Source organism: Astatotilapia calliptera, chromosome 14 (assembly GCF_900246225.1).
Source record: "Astatotilapia calliptera chromosome 14, fAstCal1.2, whole genome shotgun sequence".
In the NCBI taxonomy this organism is placed as follows: Eukaryota; Metazoa; Chordata; class Actinopteri; order Cichliformes; family Cichlidae; genus Astatotilapia; species Astatotilapia calliptera.
The window spans coordinates 15,361,545-15,381,221 of NC_039315.1; the positions used below are offsets into that span (position 1 = coordinate 15,361,545).

General features: G+C 38.5%; 2 protein-coding genes across 3 annotated transcripts in view; one reads left to right on the forward strand and one right to left on the reverse strand.

The window, feature by feature from the left end:
• The window catches only part of ift80 (intraflagellar transport 80 homolog (Chlamydomonas)), a 54,420-nt gene extending 52,796 nt beyond the window's left edge, over window positions 1–1,624 (reverse strand). The window contains exon 1 of the mRNA XM_026192161.1: window positions 957–1,624. The gene's annotated coding sequence lies outside the window, so the exon portion shown is untranslated. The remainder of the gene's footprint in view (window positions 1–956) is intronic.
• smc4 (structural maintenance of chromosomes 4) lies at window positions 66–19,658 on the forward strand. Of its 2 annotated transcripts, none has more exons than XM_026192158.1 (24): window positions 66–273; window positions 1,623–1,774; window positions 2,787–2,977; window positions 3,514–3,705; window positions 4,730–4,906; window positions 6,917–7,081; window positions 7,471–7,598; window positions 7,844–7,984; window positions 8,474–8,624; window positions 10,432–10,596; window positions 10,678–10,911; window positions 11,013–11,198; window positions 11,288–11,449; window positions 11,603–11,828; window positions 11,954–12,030; window positions 12,603–12,755; window positions 12,924–13,050; window positions 13,323–13,512; window positions 16,546–16,690; window positions 16,919–17,092; window positions 17,364–17,546; window positions 17,815–18,047; window positions 18,991–19,174; window positions 19,293–19,658. In XM_026192158.1, exons 2-24 carry the CDS (start codon window positions 1,633–1,635, stop codon window positions 19,455–19,457), a joined length of 3,891 nt encoding a protein of 1,296 aa, XP_026047943.1. In that variant the 5' UTR covers window positions 66–273; window positions 1,623–1,632; the 3' UTR covers window positions 19,458–19,658. The 2 variants fall into 2 exon arrangements, with proteins under 2 accessions (XP_026047943.1, XP_026047944.1); XM_026192159.1 differs by lacking the exon at window positions 66–273 and adding an exon at window positions 283–363.
• The last annotated feature ends 19 nt before the right edge of the window (window positions 19,659–19,677 follow it).

Below are 19,677 nucleotides of genomic sequence, written 5' to 3' on the forward strand. Positions count from 1 at the left end.
TTCGTCCCCTTTTTTGAATTTCGTCCCCCCACCCCCGCCCTTTGAACGTTCCATGGTGCCTTGCGTCAGTTTGTAACGAATTTGGTTCGACAGCGAGGTTTAGGCGCCATTTACAAGTTTGAGTTGTCAACTAAGGAGAGCGAGTCGGAGTGACACGGGAGTAAATTTTTTGGATTATATTTGCCAAACTTTGGATTGACGATTATTTTTTGCGTAATAGCGACTGTGGTCTGAAAGGAAGACTCTTGACAGATCGTGGTTATACTGTGGAAGGTACATGGAAGTATTTTAGCGGAAAGTAACGACTGGGTTCCGTCTACTTGCTGAAATGTATTACGTTTGAAGAGGGACTTAACAGTAACGGCAAGTTAAACTAAGGTTTAACGTTAGCTTCTGATTGAAAGCGAGCAGACCATTATTACACATTCTAAGAGAAATAATGAGACCTAATCACGTTTCGTCTTAACTTATATTAAACCCACAGTGACACTCACTCCTAATAGCGACATTTCCGACTCGTTAAAGTAATGCTCGCATTGCAAATAGCTCATAACCGGCGGGCTCTAATGTATTTACTCGTTTAACTTTAATACTAGGGTTAACAACTTCTTTCATATCAGATAACACGTTGACGTTGGATAGGATTTGCGTTACGTTTATGCCGACACTGCATTTGACTTTATAGAGCCCAGCAACTCATACCTTTTATAGTTTAAGTTAGCCACTATGTTAGCTTTAGCGTCGCAGCGATATTTCATTTCATATAGTTAGCCAATCACTTAGCAGAAGTAGTAGTAGTACAGCTAACTTAACGGTAACGTTAGCAAGTAAAAACAGCGTGGCAGAGTTTGCGCTGCCATTGCCAAGTTACTTATTTGGCAAACGTGAATGTAATTATAACGTTATGCTAACACGGGTAACGTTGCATTAGTTGTTTGAATGTGCGTACCAATTACCTAGCGAGTTAGGTTGGCTCGTCTACGCCTCCGCCCCAACAAAAACGTTGTGGGGATGAAAGTTAATATTAGTGTCGGTTTGAAACCTCGATCAATTTAGGACGTTGGGTCTTCACCACCAACTTCAGCCACATTAGCAGCGGCTGTGTAACGCAGGCTAGGCTAAGAGAGCTAAGGAGGAAAATAATTAGGCTATTTGCACATTAACTGAGTCGTTTTTCACTTGCTGTGACGTTAACCTTATTTTTGCTGCGTTATTTACCGCCTAGGTTCGCGAGGCAAAATAAAATGCGTGATATAGATGCCTACTAGAATTGTTCTGTGAAAGGATGGGATTATTATTTTAATTATTTTAAAGACAAATGATGCTTAATTTTAAACTTGAAATAGATTATGATTCTGTGCAGTCATCGGATTGGTGCTATCTCATTTTAACGTTTTCAGCAGGAGTAACTCGTGTTATGCTGGACTCATTGTTGTAACAGCAATGTTAAGATATGCAAAATATACCGATTAACAGTTAGCTGGGCGTCAATAGGATCTGACTGTGGTAATGATTAGAGGCTGACAGAGAAGCTGCGTGTAACCGACTAAAAGTGGAGTTGAGAGATTGACAGGCACAAAAACCACTCATGGATATTCCCTTTTTACCAATGACCCCTTCAGATTTCAAGTCATGCCATCTAAAACTGCAAAGAGCTCAACTGCCTCCGCCAAGCCAAGAGGGAAAGGGTCGCAGTCTGACTCCGAAGACGAGCTAGATGTACCCCCTCAAGAAACTAACTCCAATGGCCAAGAGGAGGCACCGCCGAAAACTGGCAAGTAACAAAGGGTGTTTTGGTGTCTGTGAATCTAAATAAGTTGTTCAGTCAAAGCCTTTGCGTGTATTGCTGTATTGGTAGGGGCCAATTGGCACAGCTGTAAAGCTTTTTTTTCTCTTCTTGCTTAAACAACACGGAGTTAGAATGGCTGATATATTTTTGACTAAAGTGCCAGTCATCAATAAAATGATTTTGGAGATGATTTTGATAACGCCGAGTGTACTTCTTCCCCGAATCTTCTCAGCAGACGAGGTAATTTATTTCGAAAAATGAGGTGCTTTGTGTAGTAGATCAGAGCGGTGTTTGACTTAATTCTTGTAAGCTTGATATTTACTGATTTGTATGCGAACCCTATAAGATGCACATAAGCAGTGGGTGATGTCTGTATTTTGTAGAATATGTTGAAATGCTTCACTGAGTGTCTGGCTGCGAGGTTTTAATTGACAAACATCGACATCTTGGCTTGTTTATGCTTATGTGAGCACAATAGATTTTGGACAGGTCGTTGTGGCTTTGTGTGATGGCAACATAATCGTTTCTGCGTTACACATTATTATCACAAAACACCAGTTTTCCTGTTTCTGTTTGAGCACAGACAGGCATGAGTGAAAATGTGACGCTGATGGCTGAGATTTCCACTTTAGTTATTTGTCATCGACAATGTGGCGCATCTGAGTACGTACAAACGCTTCTGGTGGAGAGCGTTTGGATTATAATGTGGGTTCGTTCATAAGCGGCCATGGTCTCTTTCTTTTTTGGGGTTGGCTCTTGTTTGCAGAACAAAGGAAAATAACGCCTGTCAACTTTTCTTTCTGGAGTCGTACTTTGACTGCTCTTGTAACTTGGTGCGTGTGTTTTGTTTGTTTGTTTTTGTTTTTTTGTGTGTGTGTGCGTGCGCGAGTATGCTTCTCTACCCCTCCCCCACGTACAACTGTCTCCCCCCCCCCCCCCCCCCCACCTGAAACGACTCGAACAGAAGAATAAAAGTTGTACTTTTTGTGTGCCACAGATTCGTCTCACGGGGAAGGTACCGAGACCGTTGATAATAGAAGTTTGGAGGAGATTGTCGGTAGCATCCCTCCACCTCCGCCCCCAGCAATGACCAATGAACCGGGCGCCCCTCGCCTGATGATAACACATTTAGTTAATCGAAACTTTAAATCATATGCAGGCGAGCAGATTCTGGGGCCTTTTCACAAGGTACGACCAAACATGGTTACACATGTAATCCCTGCCTGGGAAATACTCTTCTGATGTGTCACAGATTTAACATCACTTGTTGTGTATCCCACTCTTAATTTATTTTTTTCCCGTTTAATTTCATATGATAAAAACCCATAGATTTTTGCCTCGTGTAGTAGAAAAGAGAACATGTCACAGAATAATTTATTCTGCTATATTTTAGCATCATTGCCTTAAATAAAATCAAAGTGGAAAAAGTCAGACTCCATTTTGATTTAGTGAGTATCTCACAAGAGGTAGTGATCTAGTGGGGTGCTAACTTCTCTTGAAAATTATGAGTTTCTGTAAACTTTCTCTTCATACCTTTTCCTGTTTCTTTGTTACTAAATAATTTATCTATGTTAAAAACAACTTTAACTACACTCCCATGGAATACATTCAAATTTGCAGTCTTGCTGAAATAAAATGTTACTGTTTAACTCTACAGGATATACTCTGTTTTTACATTATTGATTTTATTTTATTTTTTTCTATTTTCTCTACCTTTTTCTTAGCGCTTTTCCTGCATCATTGGTCCAAATGGAAGTGGGAAGTCCAATGTGATAGACTCAATGCTCTTTGTGTTTGGATACAGAGCTCAAAAGATCAGGTCGAAAAAGCTCTCAGTGCTGATTCACAGCTCTGATCAACACAAAGATGTGCAAAGCTGTACTGTGGAGGTGCACTTTCAAAAGATTATTGATAAGGTATATATGTGTATATATATCTATCTCTCTGTCACACATATGCATGCTGCACTCACTCTGAATTAATAAATGGGTAGCCCAAATGCAGAAAGATGAGAAGAAATATTTTCTGAAGGATAGTGGTGTTTGTTGAATTAAAAAAATATTTTTTTTTCTGTTCTCTGTATAATATTGCTGCATAGTGATCACAACAGTGACTAAACAAAGACTCAAATCAGTCATGAAAGTTACAGCTAACACCCACACATGCCATAGTCAGTTCATATTGTGCTAGAGTTGATCCCTCTATTTTTAAATATATTTTTTTTAATTGCAGTTCAGTAATTAGCCTCTACTCATTTAACTGTACTGTGAAAAGTAAAAAAAAAAAAAGTGGCTTTTGTATTGAGAGAGAACTTCAGTAGGGTGGATAAGATGACAGATTACATTGAAAAACGACTGAACTGTAGTTCAAAGAATTAAACACGTTTCTATATTTGATCTGCCACAGGGGGTGTGAGAAAGTGTTTTGCCTTGTGTACTCATAAATGTGTCTGAGCCTTTCTCTTTGCTTCATTAGCTCCAAGTAAATTTAAATCAAGTTTTTAAACTGATGGTCAAATTTTGTGTGCTATATCAGCTTTAAACTATTATCTAAAACAAAAACAAAAAATCAGAAGTAGTATAAACAAAAAGTTTTAAACTTTCTTCTAAAAGTACTTAATTTTCTGTTTTATGCTGTATTTTCACTGTCATTATTTTATCTAATAAACTGTTTTAATTCTCTTCATATGTTGCACTCTATACACTCCAGTATGTATAGGGTGTATTTGCATGTTACTCTGGCCAGCTTTATATACTTTTTAAAGAAGCCATTTTTTCTTATTTTGTTTTTAATGTAGTGTGTTTTTTGCCCTAGCCATCCTAATGTATTTGTTAGTGTTATAAATGTTATAAATATTGCAATTTGCTGTGTGGAGCTGTTTGAATTTCTTCTTAACTGCTCTTCTAAGCTGCTCTCTGTCCTCTGCCCCTCCCCCATCAGCAAGGAGATGACTACGAAGTCATCCCCAACAGCAAGTTCTACGTTTCCAGGACTGCCAACAAAGACAATTCCTCAGCCTACCATATCAATGGCAAGAAAGCCACATTCAAAGAAGTGGGTGCCTTACTGCGAAGCCATGGTATTGACCTAGACCACAACAGATTTCTGATCTTACAGGTAATTTTTTATGCAATTTCCTCTTCCAGTTCTAGCTTTGCTTTTTGTTTTAGTTTAGTTTTTTCCCCCTGCTGTGACCATCCCATTTTGTAAGATTTCCTGCTCTCTGTTCTCTACCCATGTCTTAGTCCACTTTGAGTCAAAGTGTTTCATATAACTTAAACCATGACTGTCTTTGGGAATAACCTGTTGCACTGGATTTGGAAAATAGATGTGCCCTCTGCCAGCCCTTAGACTACTATAGCAGCGCATCATGGTTTGAAACAATGTGGAAAAGGTGCGAACCATAATTTGCTGCTTTAGGATTTTAAGGAAAAGATACAGATTTATCCACACTTGGACCGGCATGTGAGTGGCTGTAGTTGGATAAGTCACTAAGATTTTCTTGTGGGGGGAATCTTTGAGGCTGACCCACCAGTGGGGACAGGTTAGCCCCCGCCCTCCCTTTCCCATGTACCTGCCACGCTTTAGCAGCACGTAAATATTGGCGTGTGAGAATAGACCCCAACCCCAATATTAGCAGTGCTGCTTCAGTGTGGCTGGATCAAACACCCTTCATTACCATGGCTTTATTATTGGTTCAACATGTTGTTTGTTTAGTTTTTTTAATGTATTTATTTCAATTTACCTCAACTGTGAATGGAATGCAGTCCTGAATATTTTTTTATTATTTTATTTGCATAATTTTACGTTTTTATTTATATTTTATTTAGCTCTGTGTTGCTCTGACTTTTAAATCATTTCACTTGTTATACTTCTACTTCTCTTCTTCTTCTTATTATTGCCTGTTGTTACTGATGAACTCAGAGACATGTAGGATTACAACTGAGTAAAGCAGAATAGCTGATTTAAAAAAAAAATTGTTTTCGCAGTTTTATTTATCCATTAAGTTTTTTTTTTTTTAATGGGATAGTTTCAGGTGAACACTTAAACCTGCTCTGCTCGATATTTTTGTATTTATGTGTGCATGTCCATTTCTACACTCCTATGTCTCTTGTCAGTGATATGGCTGCATGACTATGGGAAGAGGCTTGAGTTTGTTTTCCAAGGTCACTTTTCCAGGCCTCTGGCAAAGGGAAAGCTGTCTATTTTGTGCACTGGTCAGAGCAGAGGATGACGTGGGATTTCCCCCTCCTTCCTCTAACTGGCTTCTCCTTTCTTTCATACATAAAAAGTAATAAAAAAGAGCTGCTTTTTTTCCCACCCTAGACATAAATAAAAGCCCAATTTGAGACTTGGTTTGTTTTTACTACAACTAGATCTATTTTTTGTTTGACTTGAAATTTCTTACCTGGCAATATTTTTCTAGCCAGCCTATTTAAGATAAATAAATAAAAATGAACACATGTTCTGACAAATATAATTATACTGTAGAGTTGTCCCTAACTTTGGGCCAAGTAGTACATGTACAGTAATGTGAAAATGTAACTGGTGTAGTTACCCGAAATCAGAATTTGCATGTTTACACCAGCATTTGTTTTTCAACCACCTTAAATTTGGATATGATAAATTTTGCATCTTTTAATGTGCGGTGATTGCTGTGAGGCAATGTTTTTATTTTAGCACTAGTATTTCTGAAGCGTGTTAAGCATGTGATTACAGAAATTAATCATTTAACAGATTTCATCTGTTTTTATTTTTTATTTTATTTTTTTAGTCAGTTAAGTAGTTGAATTTTAATTACACTCTTTGTTTTCAGCTTCTTTGAGTAAAGGTAGTAAAAAAAATACTCATGATTTGTAACTTAAAAAATTATTATTATTATTTTGCACAGGATTTGTGTATGTGTGTGTGTGTGTGTGTGTGTGTGTGTGTGGCAAACTAGTGTTAAGTCAAGTTTAGAGCCATAAGTTCAGCTGGCCACACCCTAATGGTTAAACATGTGGATAATTTAAAAATAAGATTTTTTTTATTTTTTTTACAAATTATTATTACCCATTTTCATTTTGGCTTTCTGTGAATGGGTGCAAGCAGTATTTTTGCCAATGTGCTGTTGTGGACTTTGCCTAGGGTGAGGTGGAGCAGATTGCCATGATGAAGCCTAAAGGTCAGACAGAGCATGATGAGGGCATGCTGGAGTACCTGGAGGACATTATTGGCTCCTGCCGTCTCAAGGAACCCATCCAAACTCTGGCTCGCCGCATTGAGCTACTCAATGAGCAGAGGGGAGAGAAGGTGACAACTCAAATACTGTCTGTTCACACAGTTTAGCTAACCAACTTTCCTTCCTGTGTATGGACTACAATTGTTGAGCATCTATTCAGTAGTCTGAGGCTCATGAGGCTTTCTTATGTGTGTGTATGTTTTGGGGTACTTTCAGTACACATGTCTGAGATGAAAATGATGCACTGACAGGAAACTATGAAGCATACAGTAGATTTAATAATTGGGTTTTATTGAAAATTATTTTTTGTTGATTGTACTGTGTTACCATGTTGACAAGCTTTTTATCTTTTTTTTTTCTTAAAGTTGTTATTTGATTTTTTTTTAATTTTTTTTTTATACTATGCAAGTAACTAAGTTTTATCACCAGACATAAAATACTGTTATTTTGTTTACCTAAGCTAAACAGAGTAAAGATGGTGGAAAAAGAGAAGAATGCTTTGGAGGGAGAAAAGAATAAAGCTGTGGAGTTCCTCACCCTGGAAAATGACATCTTCAAACACAAGTGTCAGCTCTGTCAGTATTACATGTGAGTACACCAATACCACCTCTGTTTTGTACATGGAAAAATTTCATCAATAATATAAAAATGCAGACCCAGCAGTTGTACAGAAAAGACTTCTCCATTTCAAATACTCAAAAGAACAGCTGGGCATGCTTCTCTGCTGTCAAACATCATAGTCTTTTGCTTTCCATGTAAATGATAAAGTTTTATCAGACTTTTTTCCCCTCTTTTTTTCCTTCTCCCTCTCTCTGTTTTCTCTTTGTCATTAGTCATGATCTGCAGAAACGTGTGGTTGATAAAGAGCAGGAAAAGCAAAAGATCTCGGAGGACACAAAGGAGCTCACTGAGAAAAATGCCAAGTTATCAGAAGAGATGGAGAAAATGAACCAAGAACTCAAAAATGTGGAAAAGTGAGGCATTTGCATTTCTTCTCCTTCTGTTAACCAATATAACTTTTACCACATTACTCAGTTTTTTTATGACTTAGTAACATTTTGTATTTGTTTGTTTTATTTATTTATTTTTCTTGGTTGCTTAAGCATCTCTTATCTGGAAGGTGTATCAAGTGTAACAAACATGGGTCTAATTTATTTACACACACAAAAATGTTTACACAAAGAAGCGTATGTGCTTGAAATTTATATATGCAATAATTCTCATAATTTTTGGGTTGGTGACCATAGATAATTTTTAAACTGACAAATCATCTCTAAAATAATGTGCAGGAACTGAAAACTGGAAGAACATTAATAATAAGTATACTGTATTTTTTATATATATACATACATACATACATATACATGCGCTTAATGTATGTATTTTGTATATTTTTTCAGTTTATATAATATTTCAGTAGATGGACTTGAATGTACCCAGTAAAAAAGCTATTCCTCCACCAGGAAACAAAATAAGCTCAACAAGTACATTGAAACCCAGAAGGAGAAGTTCACCCAGCTGGATTTGCAGGATGTTGAAGTGCGTGAGAAGATTAAACACTCAAAGAGCAAGAACAAGAAACTGCAGAAGCAGCTGGAGAAGGACAAAGAAAAGGTGTGTTGGACTTTAAATTGCAGACAACTTTTACACAATTGTTTCAGAGTAATTAGAGCCACTCTGATAATCACAGTGGGCATTCACATGTGATTCAGAGGTACAGACACACAATCTGTCAGTATGGTGTAGTTTTGTCCCTTTTTTTATTTAATTGATATTTAGCATACAAATCCATCTGCAAATACAAGGTTACACAAAGTAACCAGTGGCATGGTTACCCTATGAGTTACTGTATTTAATTTGTATGAAGGCCAAGACAGAAACGTGGGCACTAAAAATAAATTTTCTTTTGCTTGTCAATAAACACCATGGCTACAGTTTTGAAGCAGAGAGAGGAAAAAAATGTTTGTAACCCTTTTACAGCAACTTACTTAAAATAAATATATGACAGAAACTACATTTTAGCATTTTTGTTCAGTGTTTCATTTACTAAAATCATTTGTAGGCTGAGAAGTTTTCCACCGAGTACACACGGCTTCATGTTTTACAGTTGTCAGCAGTGTTGTTTTAAACTTGGGCTTACAGAGTGATTACCAATCATACTAAATGCAAAATATAAAACTAGCCTTAGTTTGTATATTTTAATAATTTCTTTTATTTTTATGTTTTTTTTTTTTTGGTTTCTTTTTTGTTTTTTTTCTGTCATCTTTTAAGGATGATACATATTTGTGTGAACAGAACAAAGTGAGGTCTGACTGCTGGCAGAGGATGTATGACAGCCATAGCAACACAAAGCAAAACTTTCTATATTGAAACTTGGTACACAAGTGTTTGAATGTTGCTGACACATTTTTAGTCTGAAGCACAAATGCCATATGATACTGAAAGATAATTTTGTATCCAAGTGTGTATAGGGGCTTTGCTTTAATTTTATATATATGTATGTATGTATGTGTGTGTGTGTCTTCTTTCTTTGGGTAAAGTCAAGTTTCTGTATTTTTATAAATTAACTGACATTATTCACAGGAAAAAAATAAAGCCCTATATGAGTCCGGAAGGGCTAGCTGTCTTAAAGTAGCCACTAGGGGGCTGCGAAGTAGCACAAGTTGATAGTGTGTGTGCTCTGTTTCACAGTTCTCGGTCGTCCTGTCTCTTAGACTCACGTTTTTTTGTCGCTTAAACACGAACTTAAGAGTTTTTTTGTTTTTTTTAACAGTAACCAAGAGTTGTCTCATGACTGTCAGAATATTCTCATTTACCTCTGCTCTAAAAGCCAATCTGCTCCACCCACAATGGCTGTGCTCTGGAAACATCTTGGTCAGAGGGGGAGCTGGGCAGAGGCAGGCAGACCTCTGGGGAGCAGTGTTCTGCTGTATGGTAGTCAACTATGGCCTGGCTTGTGTAACGCTCCCAGCAGCTACATTCACATTTCACCCGCAGTTAACCCTACAAAACATAGACTATACACACGTACCACTCCTTGGCTTGTTTCAGCTCTGCCAAGTGGCAGATTGTTGTGCCAGTCTTAACCAGAGCTTGCTCAGTCCTGAATATGTGTTTATAGTTGATTACAGTTGTGTGTTTTGGCCTGTGTCTGGATGCGTAGCACAGTTTCTTTGTAACTGTCGCTGTCAAAAAACCCAAAACAACAAACTTGCACCTCCTATCTCCCACACTCTTCTCTTGTTTCATCTTTTCTAATTTAGGAAGTAAACGGCTGTTTCTCGGTGGGTGGTAGAGGTGTTTACTACTGATGTTGTCAAGTTAACCTGGAGGGAGGGAATCTAGCAACTGTTGCTTAGATTTTGGAGTTGGACACATTTCATATGCTTTTGCACATTGTCCTGTCTGGCTCATCTTTCAGCTGGAGGAAGTGCGTGGTATACCAGCCAGCAGTGAAAAGGCCATCTCTGAGGCAACAGCTCGCAAAGAAGAACTGGAGCAGCAGAAGGTGAAAGAAGAAGAAAAACTTAAAGATGTGATGGAGAGTTTGAAGGAAGAGACCAGCGGCTTGCAGCAGGACAAAGAGGTATCTGTATACATCATGGTTTTTGTTGTGTGCTCACTGAAACTTTGTTTTTAAAACAAACAATCTTCTTGTATAATCCAGAAAAAAGAAAAGGAGCTCATGGAGCTCAACAAGGCTGTAAATGAGACCCGTTCTCGTATGGACCTCGCTCAGTCGGAGCTTGACATCTACCTTAGCCGCCACAACACAGCTCTGACACAGCTGAACACAGCCAAGCAGACACTGCAGACGACCTCTGACACACTGCGGGAGCGCCGTGCCGCCATCAAAGACCTGGAGGTCAAAATACCTGAAAGAGAACGGGAGCTAAAGAAGGTAGAACCAAACATCAGCACTGTCAGTTAGATAACATTTTGTGGATAATTTGTGTTACAGCCATCATGTGTTTTGAGTTTTTGCCTTCTGTTTCTCTGCAGGATGAGGAAGAGTTGGAGCAACTGATGAAGACTGATAATGAGACAAGGGAGGTGGTGAGGGAATTGAGGCAGAAAGTAGATGAAGCCAAGAGCTCCCTGTCCTCGAACCGCAGTCGTGGAAAAGTCCTGGATGCCCTCATGCAGCAGAAGAAAAGTGGCAGAATCCCCGGCATCTATGGACGATTGGTAAAGAAAATACAAAAATTGCAGAACTCAACAACTTTCCTTCGCTTGTTTCTATTGATTAATGATTCTAAATATATTTATGCCTGTAGGGAGATCTGGGAGCCATAGATGAGAAGTATGATGTGGCCATTTCATCTAGCTGTGGTGCTCTAGACAACATTGTAGTTGATACCATTGACACGGCTCAGAAATGCGTCACATTCCTAAAAGAACAGAACATTGGGGTTGCTACCTTCATTGGTCTTGACAAGGTAAATATGAAGGATTTAAAGAACTTCAGTCAGGCGAAATATAATTTTTTAAGTCTTAACGACTTTAGTTATATTTTTTGTGAAATATTGTGCCTTCAGATGGCCTCCATATCTTGCTGCTCCTTCTCATTCATCTAAACTTCCTTTGCACAGATGAAAGTATGGGAGAAGAGCATGGCTTCCATTCGCACCCCAGAAGACAGCCCTCGTCTTTTTGACATGGTGCGAGTGAACGATGACAGTGTGCGACCAGCTTTCTACTTTGCCCTGAGGGACACGCTGGTGGCCCAAAACTTGGAGCAGGCCACAAGGATAGCCTACCAAAAAGACAAACGCTGGAGAGTGGTCACCCTGAAGGGAGAGATAATAGAGATGGCGGGTGGGTGATTTATCTTTTCTGTCTATCTTGCTCGCAATAAAAAATATATATACTTATGACCCTCTCAAATAGATCATTTGGTTACATTTTTTAAAAAGCTTGAATAATTTTCCAATGTTTCACAGGAACCATGACTGGAGGAGGAAGAGTCATGAAGGGCAGAATGGGCTCTTCTATTGGCACTGAAGTCTCCCAGGTGGAGGTAAATTGTTTGAAGCTATAATGTTTAATACAACTTGTATTTTAATTGAACATAGCATACACATACATGATCTTTGCCTCTGCAACCAAATGGTCCACAGATAAATCTGGACTATGAGAGCAGATGGTGCCTAAGCTTCTCAGTACTAGTTGCACAAGTATCAATAATAATGGGCACCACAAAATGCAATGTGAGAATTCAATAAACATTTAAAAGTGTGTGAAACTCTCTCTTGGTTTCGAACTAACTGGTCATTAAAGTGAAACATTATCTTTGAGTCCATTTTTAGTCACCAGACTACTGTATCTGTCGGACTGTCTGTTTAGTGTTTATTGCAAACCAAAACTTCAAGACAGGAGCTTGGAGTTCTTAGTTATTCACTCTGAAAGGTCTCCTTTCAGAGTGAATAACTATTCCTTAATCCACATGAGTGATGTGAACTTTTAAAATAATAATTCTTGCCATGAGATTTTACTTTATACACATTTCCCAGGAGTGATGGATAGTAGAAAACATAATCACAGCTAGGCATTTGTGTATAGGACATGATGATTTTCATTTGTTTTCTGCAGCTTGACCGCATGGAGAGCAAGCTAAATGAGAAAGTGTCGAAGCTGCAGGGATGCCAAGAGAGAAAGCTGCAGCTAGAAGAGAACATCCAGCGCCTGCGGCCACAGCTCCGGGACATGAAGAACACCTTGGAAAAATACACCAACAGCATGACTGTACATAATTTTCATTCATTCTGCTCCTCTCACACTCATTTGGCTGTGTTTTTGATCTAATTAATAACCCCTGCTATTAGTAAGCCATCAAATAGGACAGTTTTGACTGATTAAAACATTTTTTGTGTTTGCAAATCTGAATTATTTCTTTTTCTTTGCTTCTCTCAGAGTTTAGCTGACCAAGAGACTCACTTGAAACTTCAGATCAAGGAACTTGAAGCCAATGTGCTGGCAGCTGCCCCAGACAAGGCCAAACAGAAACAGATGGAAAAGAGCCTGGAGGCCTTCAAACAAGGTAATGTCCTGTAAACACTAAAGAGAAATACTGTTGTTAATCATTTAAATATGGTAATGTTCACTCTCTTGAGATGTTTAAAAAAATATATAATCACTTGGTAGTGTAATTTTGTTTTAAAAAAATCTTGTCACATTATTGCTCTTAATAACCAGATTAGCTTTTGTGTATACATGAATTTAATTCTTGAATCCTTCTAAATCTATTAATACAAATATCTTTGTCTTGTTTTTTGTTTTTCTCCTATATGCTGTTCCTTTTTGTTCAATCAGACTACGAGGCAGCATCCAGTAAGGCTGGGAAGGTGGAAAATGAGGTGAAAAGGCTCCACAATCTGATTGTAGACATCAACAGCCACAAGCTTAAAGCTCAGCAGGACAAGCTTGACAAGATCAACAAGGAGCTAGATGAGTGCTCCTCTACCATAACCAAAGCCCAAGTGGCCATAAAGACAGCTGGCCGGTGAGGAAATTATGCTTGTTTAAACTCATTTACATGTGCATCCACTGATCGTAGACGAGTGGCTACTGGTGAAATCACTGTGAAGCCTGTTATTTATAATTCTGACATGTGTATGAGTCTCTGCTCGTACATAACAGGTTAAATACCTAAATTATACAAAGAACATAAAAGTTATCTGTACCTGGTATCATGCCCCTCAGTAATATTACAATATGCAGGAATATTCTGAATTATCCATGCAGCTGGACAGATGGTTGATTCCATGAAGTCATTCAGTACCTCCCACCCAAGCCCCTCAAAATCAGGTGGTTTTATTTATTTATTTATTTTACAGAAACATTATTATAATAAATAGTGAAAATTTTCAGAGTTAGGAGTGTGCAGAATACACAGGAATGGGTTGAAATTTTGGCACTTTTTGAGCCTCTGTGACTTCATAAGTACCACAGATGGCCACATGACATTTTGGGGGCTGAAGGCTGCCACCAAAATTTTACCAAAATGCCGCCTGATGGACTATGAAAGGTATAAAAGTGTTTTTGTTTTGTTTTTTTGCATGGCTTCATGGAAGTTTTTGTATTGAATCAGCTCCTTCTGAGAGACTGGGGAATGTTTGTTTTTTTTGTTGTTTTTTTTCTCAGAGTAGTTTATTTTGTAATGAAAGAGCAGGTATCTCTCCCTTTTATCTAAAGGGGGGACACCCTATACTGTTTGTTTTTCCTTTGTTCTTTTTTTCTTACGACTATTCAATACTAATATCACATGTAAGTAGCATTGGGTTTCTGTCACTAAATTCCTGTCTCCTGTTGTTGTCATTGGTTTCTTTGAATTAATCAGTGTTGTGGCAGTGGTGAGTGTGTTGGGTGTCTAGTCTTTGGTGTCTGTGGCTGGAACATTAAGATTGATCATGTAGGCAGGACAGCCTGGCAGCGCGCTGTAGCAAAAACACACACTTGGTCTGTGTGTGATGTGGTTTGTCTGGCATGACAAGCTGTTGAGTCGATTACGAACAAAGTGGGAGCTTATGAACTGACACACGGAAGCAGGTCTGAAAGCCAAAAACATTTACTTAGACAAATGAACCTACCACCACAGTTACACACTTTGTGTATGAAAGAGATTTTAATCTTTTAGAAGCCGTTGTGACTGCAGTTTAAGTGAATCTGTGTTTGGGTAGCACTGCATCTAACCACAGTAGATTTTATTCTAAGATCCGAGCCAAGTTTCTAACCTTGAATTTCACTCTGTAATATGCAAAGTATGAGATTTGACTGTACAGACGCGCCATATTAATGTGAATGACGGCCTCAGAGTGCAGCAGTGCAGGGATTACTTTTGTTTTAACAAGTAGTATTTATGAGCCGTGTCAAATCACTTTTGTTCTTTTTTTTTTTTTTAACCCTCACGGCACAAAAAGAATAGTCAGGTAGGACACCTGGGATATATATTTGCCTTTTAAAACGAGTTGTCAGACAAGTGTTTTGTCTGACAGTAGTTCATTACCAGACAATAACTAATACACTAGGGCTGCCACGATTTGTCGACTAGTCACGATTACGTCGACTATCAAAATCGTCGACGACTGATTTAATAGTCGACGCGTCGTTTGAAACTTTGTACGATCACAAAAGACGCAGGAATAAGTGGCAGGATTTAAGAGTGTAATAACGGACTGAAACAGAAGATGGCAGCATTGCATGTACAAGGATGTCAGCTACCGTTAAACCCCGAAGAAGAAGAAGAAGAAGCAGCTGTGTCCCAGAATTCATAGCGCGGCCCAGCGCAGTTTCCAACAATGGCGGCATCTAGTTAGTTTTAATGTTACTCTTATTATTCTTTCTGGGTCACAAAATAAACGTTTAACATATTTTCAGGCGAGAATGTAGCTGTGTAAACCTCAAATATCTGCTCAGTTTATCAGGACACCACATATTTTCAAAAGCGCTCCGACGTTTTCGGAGACATCTGTTACCCACTAGCTCGTTAGCGAGCCGGGGGCTAGGCTCACTAGCGCCGTGAGAACACCGGACTCCCCGCAAATCGTTTTCAAACCTTCGCTACTCAGGTTAAATATATATGAGTCACTTAGATAACTTAAAATGTTATTGTTTGGCTTTTTTTTTTTTTTAGTATTTTATTTGTTCCTGAGTAAATCAGTTTGTCTGAGATTAAAGTTATAGTTTTTACACAGCTGAATAAACATCAAGCAGACAGCTGATTATCAGAAGTGTGAGATGCTCCAGAATATACTCCAGTGTCCTGTTATATTTTAGATAGCAAGGAGTTTATTAAACTTCACCGAAACAATCTGCAAATTTCATTAAAATTTAATAAACTATCATCTTGTCTTTATTTTTAGTTAGCACAGACCTTAAACACTTAAAGCTGTAAGCTAATGATAGTTATATAAGAGCAGATGCTGCTGGTGCAATAAGCTGTAGTTTTATGTCTAATGGATGATGATCTGATTAGTCGACTAATCGCAAAAATAATCGGTGACTAGTCGACTATCAAAATAATCGTTTGTGGCAGCCCTATAATACACAATTTTTTTTATTAAGTTTTTTTTTAAATACTGTTGACGACAAACTGATAAGGAGAGAGATGATGTGGATAAAATGTTAAATTACTTTGGTTGTGTCAGTTTGTGTACTCAGTGGGGTGTTTTTTGTTTGTTTTTTGTTTTTGTGCTTCACGATTTATTTGATTTGTTTGATATTTATATGCACATACGTTCAGTTGTGTTTCAGGCTTTGAATTGTTCCCAGAATGGCGCTGACCTTTACTTCAGTTGTCTTAACGCATCCAGTGTAGACGGATGAAGCTGCTGCTATAACATTGCTCAATTTACAGCTGGCCTCCTGTGCAGGCAGGATGATGGCCTGGGTTAGAGTAAGATCCTTGTGTAGACAAATATATTAGCTCTTCAGCAGTCATTCTGTAATGTTTTTGATCCACTACTGATCATCAGCAGTAATCTTTCTAATATCATGTGTCTGTCACCAACTCTGACTGTTGCCGTTCCCTCTGTAGCAACCTGAAGAAGTTTGAGGAGAGTGTGGCTTGTGTGCAGCGTGAGCTGGAGGAGAATGAGAAGTCAATAGCTGAACTCACAGAACAGCTGAAGAAACTGGAAGACGAGGCTGGAGAGATCATGAAAGACTGTCAGGAGGCTGAGGTTGGAACTTTTCATCCACTTTGGTTGTTTTATATTTCTTCACAGGAGAAAAAAAAGTTTGTTTGTTTGTTTTTTTGTTGTTTTTGCACTGATTTTTTTTTTCTCAGAAGGATTTTACATTTTTAGCAAGTTGTTTTAAAACCTTGCTGTCCCACTTGCACTTTGTAAGAAAAAAAAATTAACGTGTGAAGGGCTGATGTTAGTTGTTTTTTTTTCTGTTTCTTCCAGGCTGCATTGCCAGATGTGCAGGAGCAGTATCAGGGGGTGCTGAAGGAGATAAAGGCGCTGCAGCAGCAGGAGCACGCTCTGCAGGAGGAGTCCCTAGGCGTCCGGCTCCGCATCGAGCAGATCGAGGCCACCATTACCGAACAAAATAACAAAATCAAACACTGGCAGAAAGAGGTGGGAGAGGAAAGGTGTTGCTGTGAATTGATGTACTACTATAGTTTTATTCTTGTAACAATAACATTAATGAAGATTTACTCAGCAAACTTAAAGCAAGGGACAAAAATAGTCCAGTGATATCAGACCCACTTTGTTTTATATTGATACTTTTTTTTCATTTTCTAATTGTGAATGCTTTAATCATATCTGAGGCCCTTTGATTTGTATCTTTGCTTGCTCTACAGGATGATGGTGTAAAATAGTAAAAACTATTGTTTCTATTCCACAGGCCTCCAAGCTGTCCCTTCATACCATCGAGGACAAGCCAGCAGAGGAACTCCCTGTGCTCACTCCGGCTGAACTCGATGAAATCTCAGATCCCAACATCATTATCAACAAGATGATCACATTAGAGACCCAGTGTGCTCAGATGAAGCCCAACCTCGGGGCCATCGCAGAGTACAAGAAGAAGGTATGCACAGGCGTGACAGGCAGCCTGCTACCTAACAACTCGCTGTTGCTGAAACTCAGTGACTGTTGTTAATACTGCTGTTTTATTTTGTTTTTTCTGGATCTGTTGGCTCATCTAATGCTGGTTCAGCCAATGTGTGGAGCATGTTTAGTGGTACTCTCTTGGTCCATTTATAGCTTTATTTTAAGCAGCTCTGTTTAGAATTTATCAAAACGGAAATGAGCTCACAGCCTAATTTTAATTTCAATCTGCGTGTTCGTGTTCTCAGGAGGAGCTTTACTTGCAGCGTGTCGCCCAGCTTGATGAGATCACTACAGAGAGGGACAAATTCAAACGTGGCTACGAGGACCTGCGCAAACAGCGCCTCAATGAGTTCATGACTGGATTCAACATGATCACAAACAAGCTGAAGGAAAACTACCAGATGCTTACACTGGGTGGTGATGCAGAGCTGGAGCTCGTGGACAGTTTGGACCCCTTCTCTGAGGGCATCATGTTCAGGTAAAGCATGAGTGACTGTAGGTGATCACTGTGAGGTTCATCAGTGCAGAGATTTCATCGCTTGCTTTTGAATCAATTCAGTTTTTTCATTAATGTCGAGGACATCTGATAGAAAAACCAAACACTTGTTTACATCCCAACAATCCAAATAAACTAACAACCAAACTAAATTCTACCTGCATCGAATTAAACAAATGTTCAGGCAGACTTATTGTAAAAATCTAAATTCTTTAACACAAAAAAAAGCTCTCAGACCTTTTGAGAGATCTAGTTTGTCTTTCACATTAGAGGGATAAAAATAATTTATTATTTGCCTTTTTCCAAATGCTGTTATCTTTTTGGCATTTAAAAGTCTGAGATTCATTCATTTCATTATAATTATGTTCCTCAGATTTTGTAGAACTGGCTTTATGATTTTTTTTTTTCTTACGTCACTCTGACCTCTTCCTAAAATGTTCTGAACTTTCTGCCAAGCACAGTGAAACTGTTCTTTTAGTGTACGTCTGTTTTCTTCTATTATTAAAACTGATCCCAAATCTTCCTTTTAACATTTACGGGACTCAAATGAAGGATACTGTTGTTAAAAACAAGTAACAGTACTGAACAACACACATCACTAATGCCCTGACCTGCACATGGTCAGGTGTAAGCATGTGATGTACTTTTACTCATGAAGTTTAAAATAGCACAGTTACAGCTGCACACAGCTGTTGGACTGTGTTAAGCAGCGTTTGCTGAAATGTGTGAGCTCGAGCACTGAGAGCAGGTTCAGGCTGTGCATGAAGGCAGATTAAAATATGGAGTGTGTTCAATTTCTGGAGATGAATGACATAGCGTCTTTCTAAGATCTCACACAGTCGAAACATGAGTATTTTTTTGTTTTGTTTTTTTTGGGTGATGATGCATTTGCTAGACAAACAAACTTTTTTTTTTTTTTTTAAAGTGTTCGTCCTCCCAAGAAAAGCTGGAAGAAGATCTTTAACCTGTCGGGAGGAGAAAAGACCCTCAGCTCCTTGGCTCTGGTGTTTGCGCTACACCACTATAAGCCCACACCACTCTATTTCATGGACGAGATTGATGCTGCCCTTGATTTCAAGAACGTCTCCATTGTGGCCTGTTACATTTATGTGAGTATGGAGCGGTTGATTCTGTTAATGCCTCAAACATTCACCCTTTTGAGTAGTAGTGCTACTTTAAAAAGCAGCAAGGTGGTGTAAAACTAAAGGAAATATATTTTTCTTTCAGGAGCAAACAAAGAACGCACAGTTCATCATCATTTCCCTGAGGAACAACATGTTCGAGATCGCTGATCGTCTCATCGGCATCTACAAAACTAACAACACCACCAAGAGTGTGGGAATCAACCCAAAGACCATCGTCTTTAAAGAGCACGACGCCATCACTGCCTAAACCCAAGAACCCTGTTTGCTCTTTTACTTTACCTTTCACACATCATGTAAATATTGTGTTCTTTATGATGAAATGCTGCTATTTTTTTTTTTTTTTAAAGAAAGTTTTCTCATGTGCTGACAAATGTTTTGCATTTGTTACAGCAGCTGTCTGTGTAAAATCTGAGATGTACTATTAAAATTAAATCCTTTTTATATTAAATGTGTAGTTAAATGTCTTT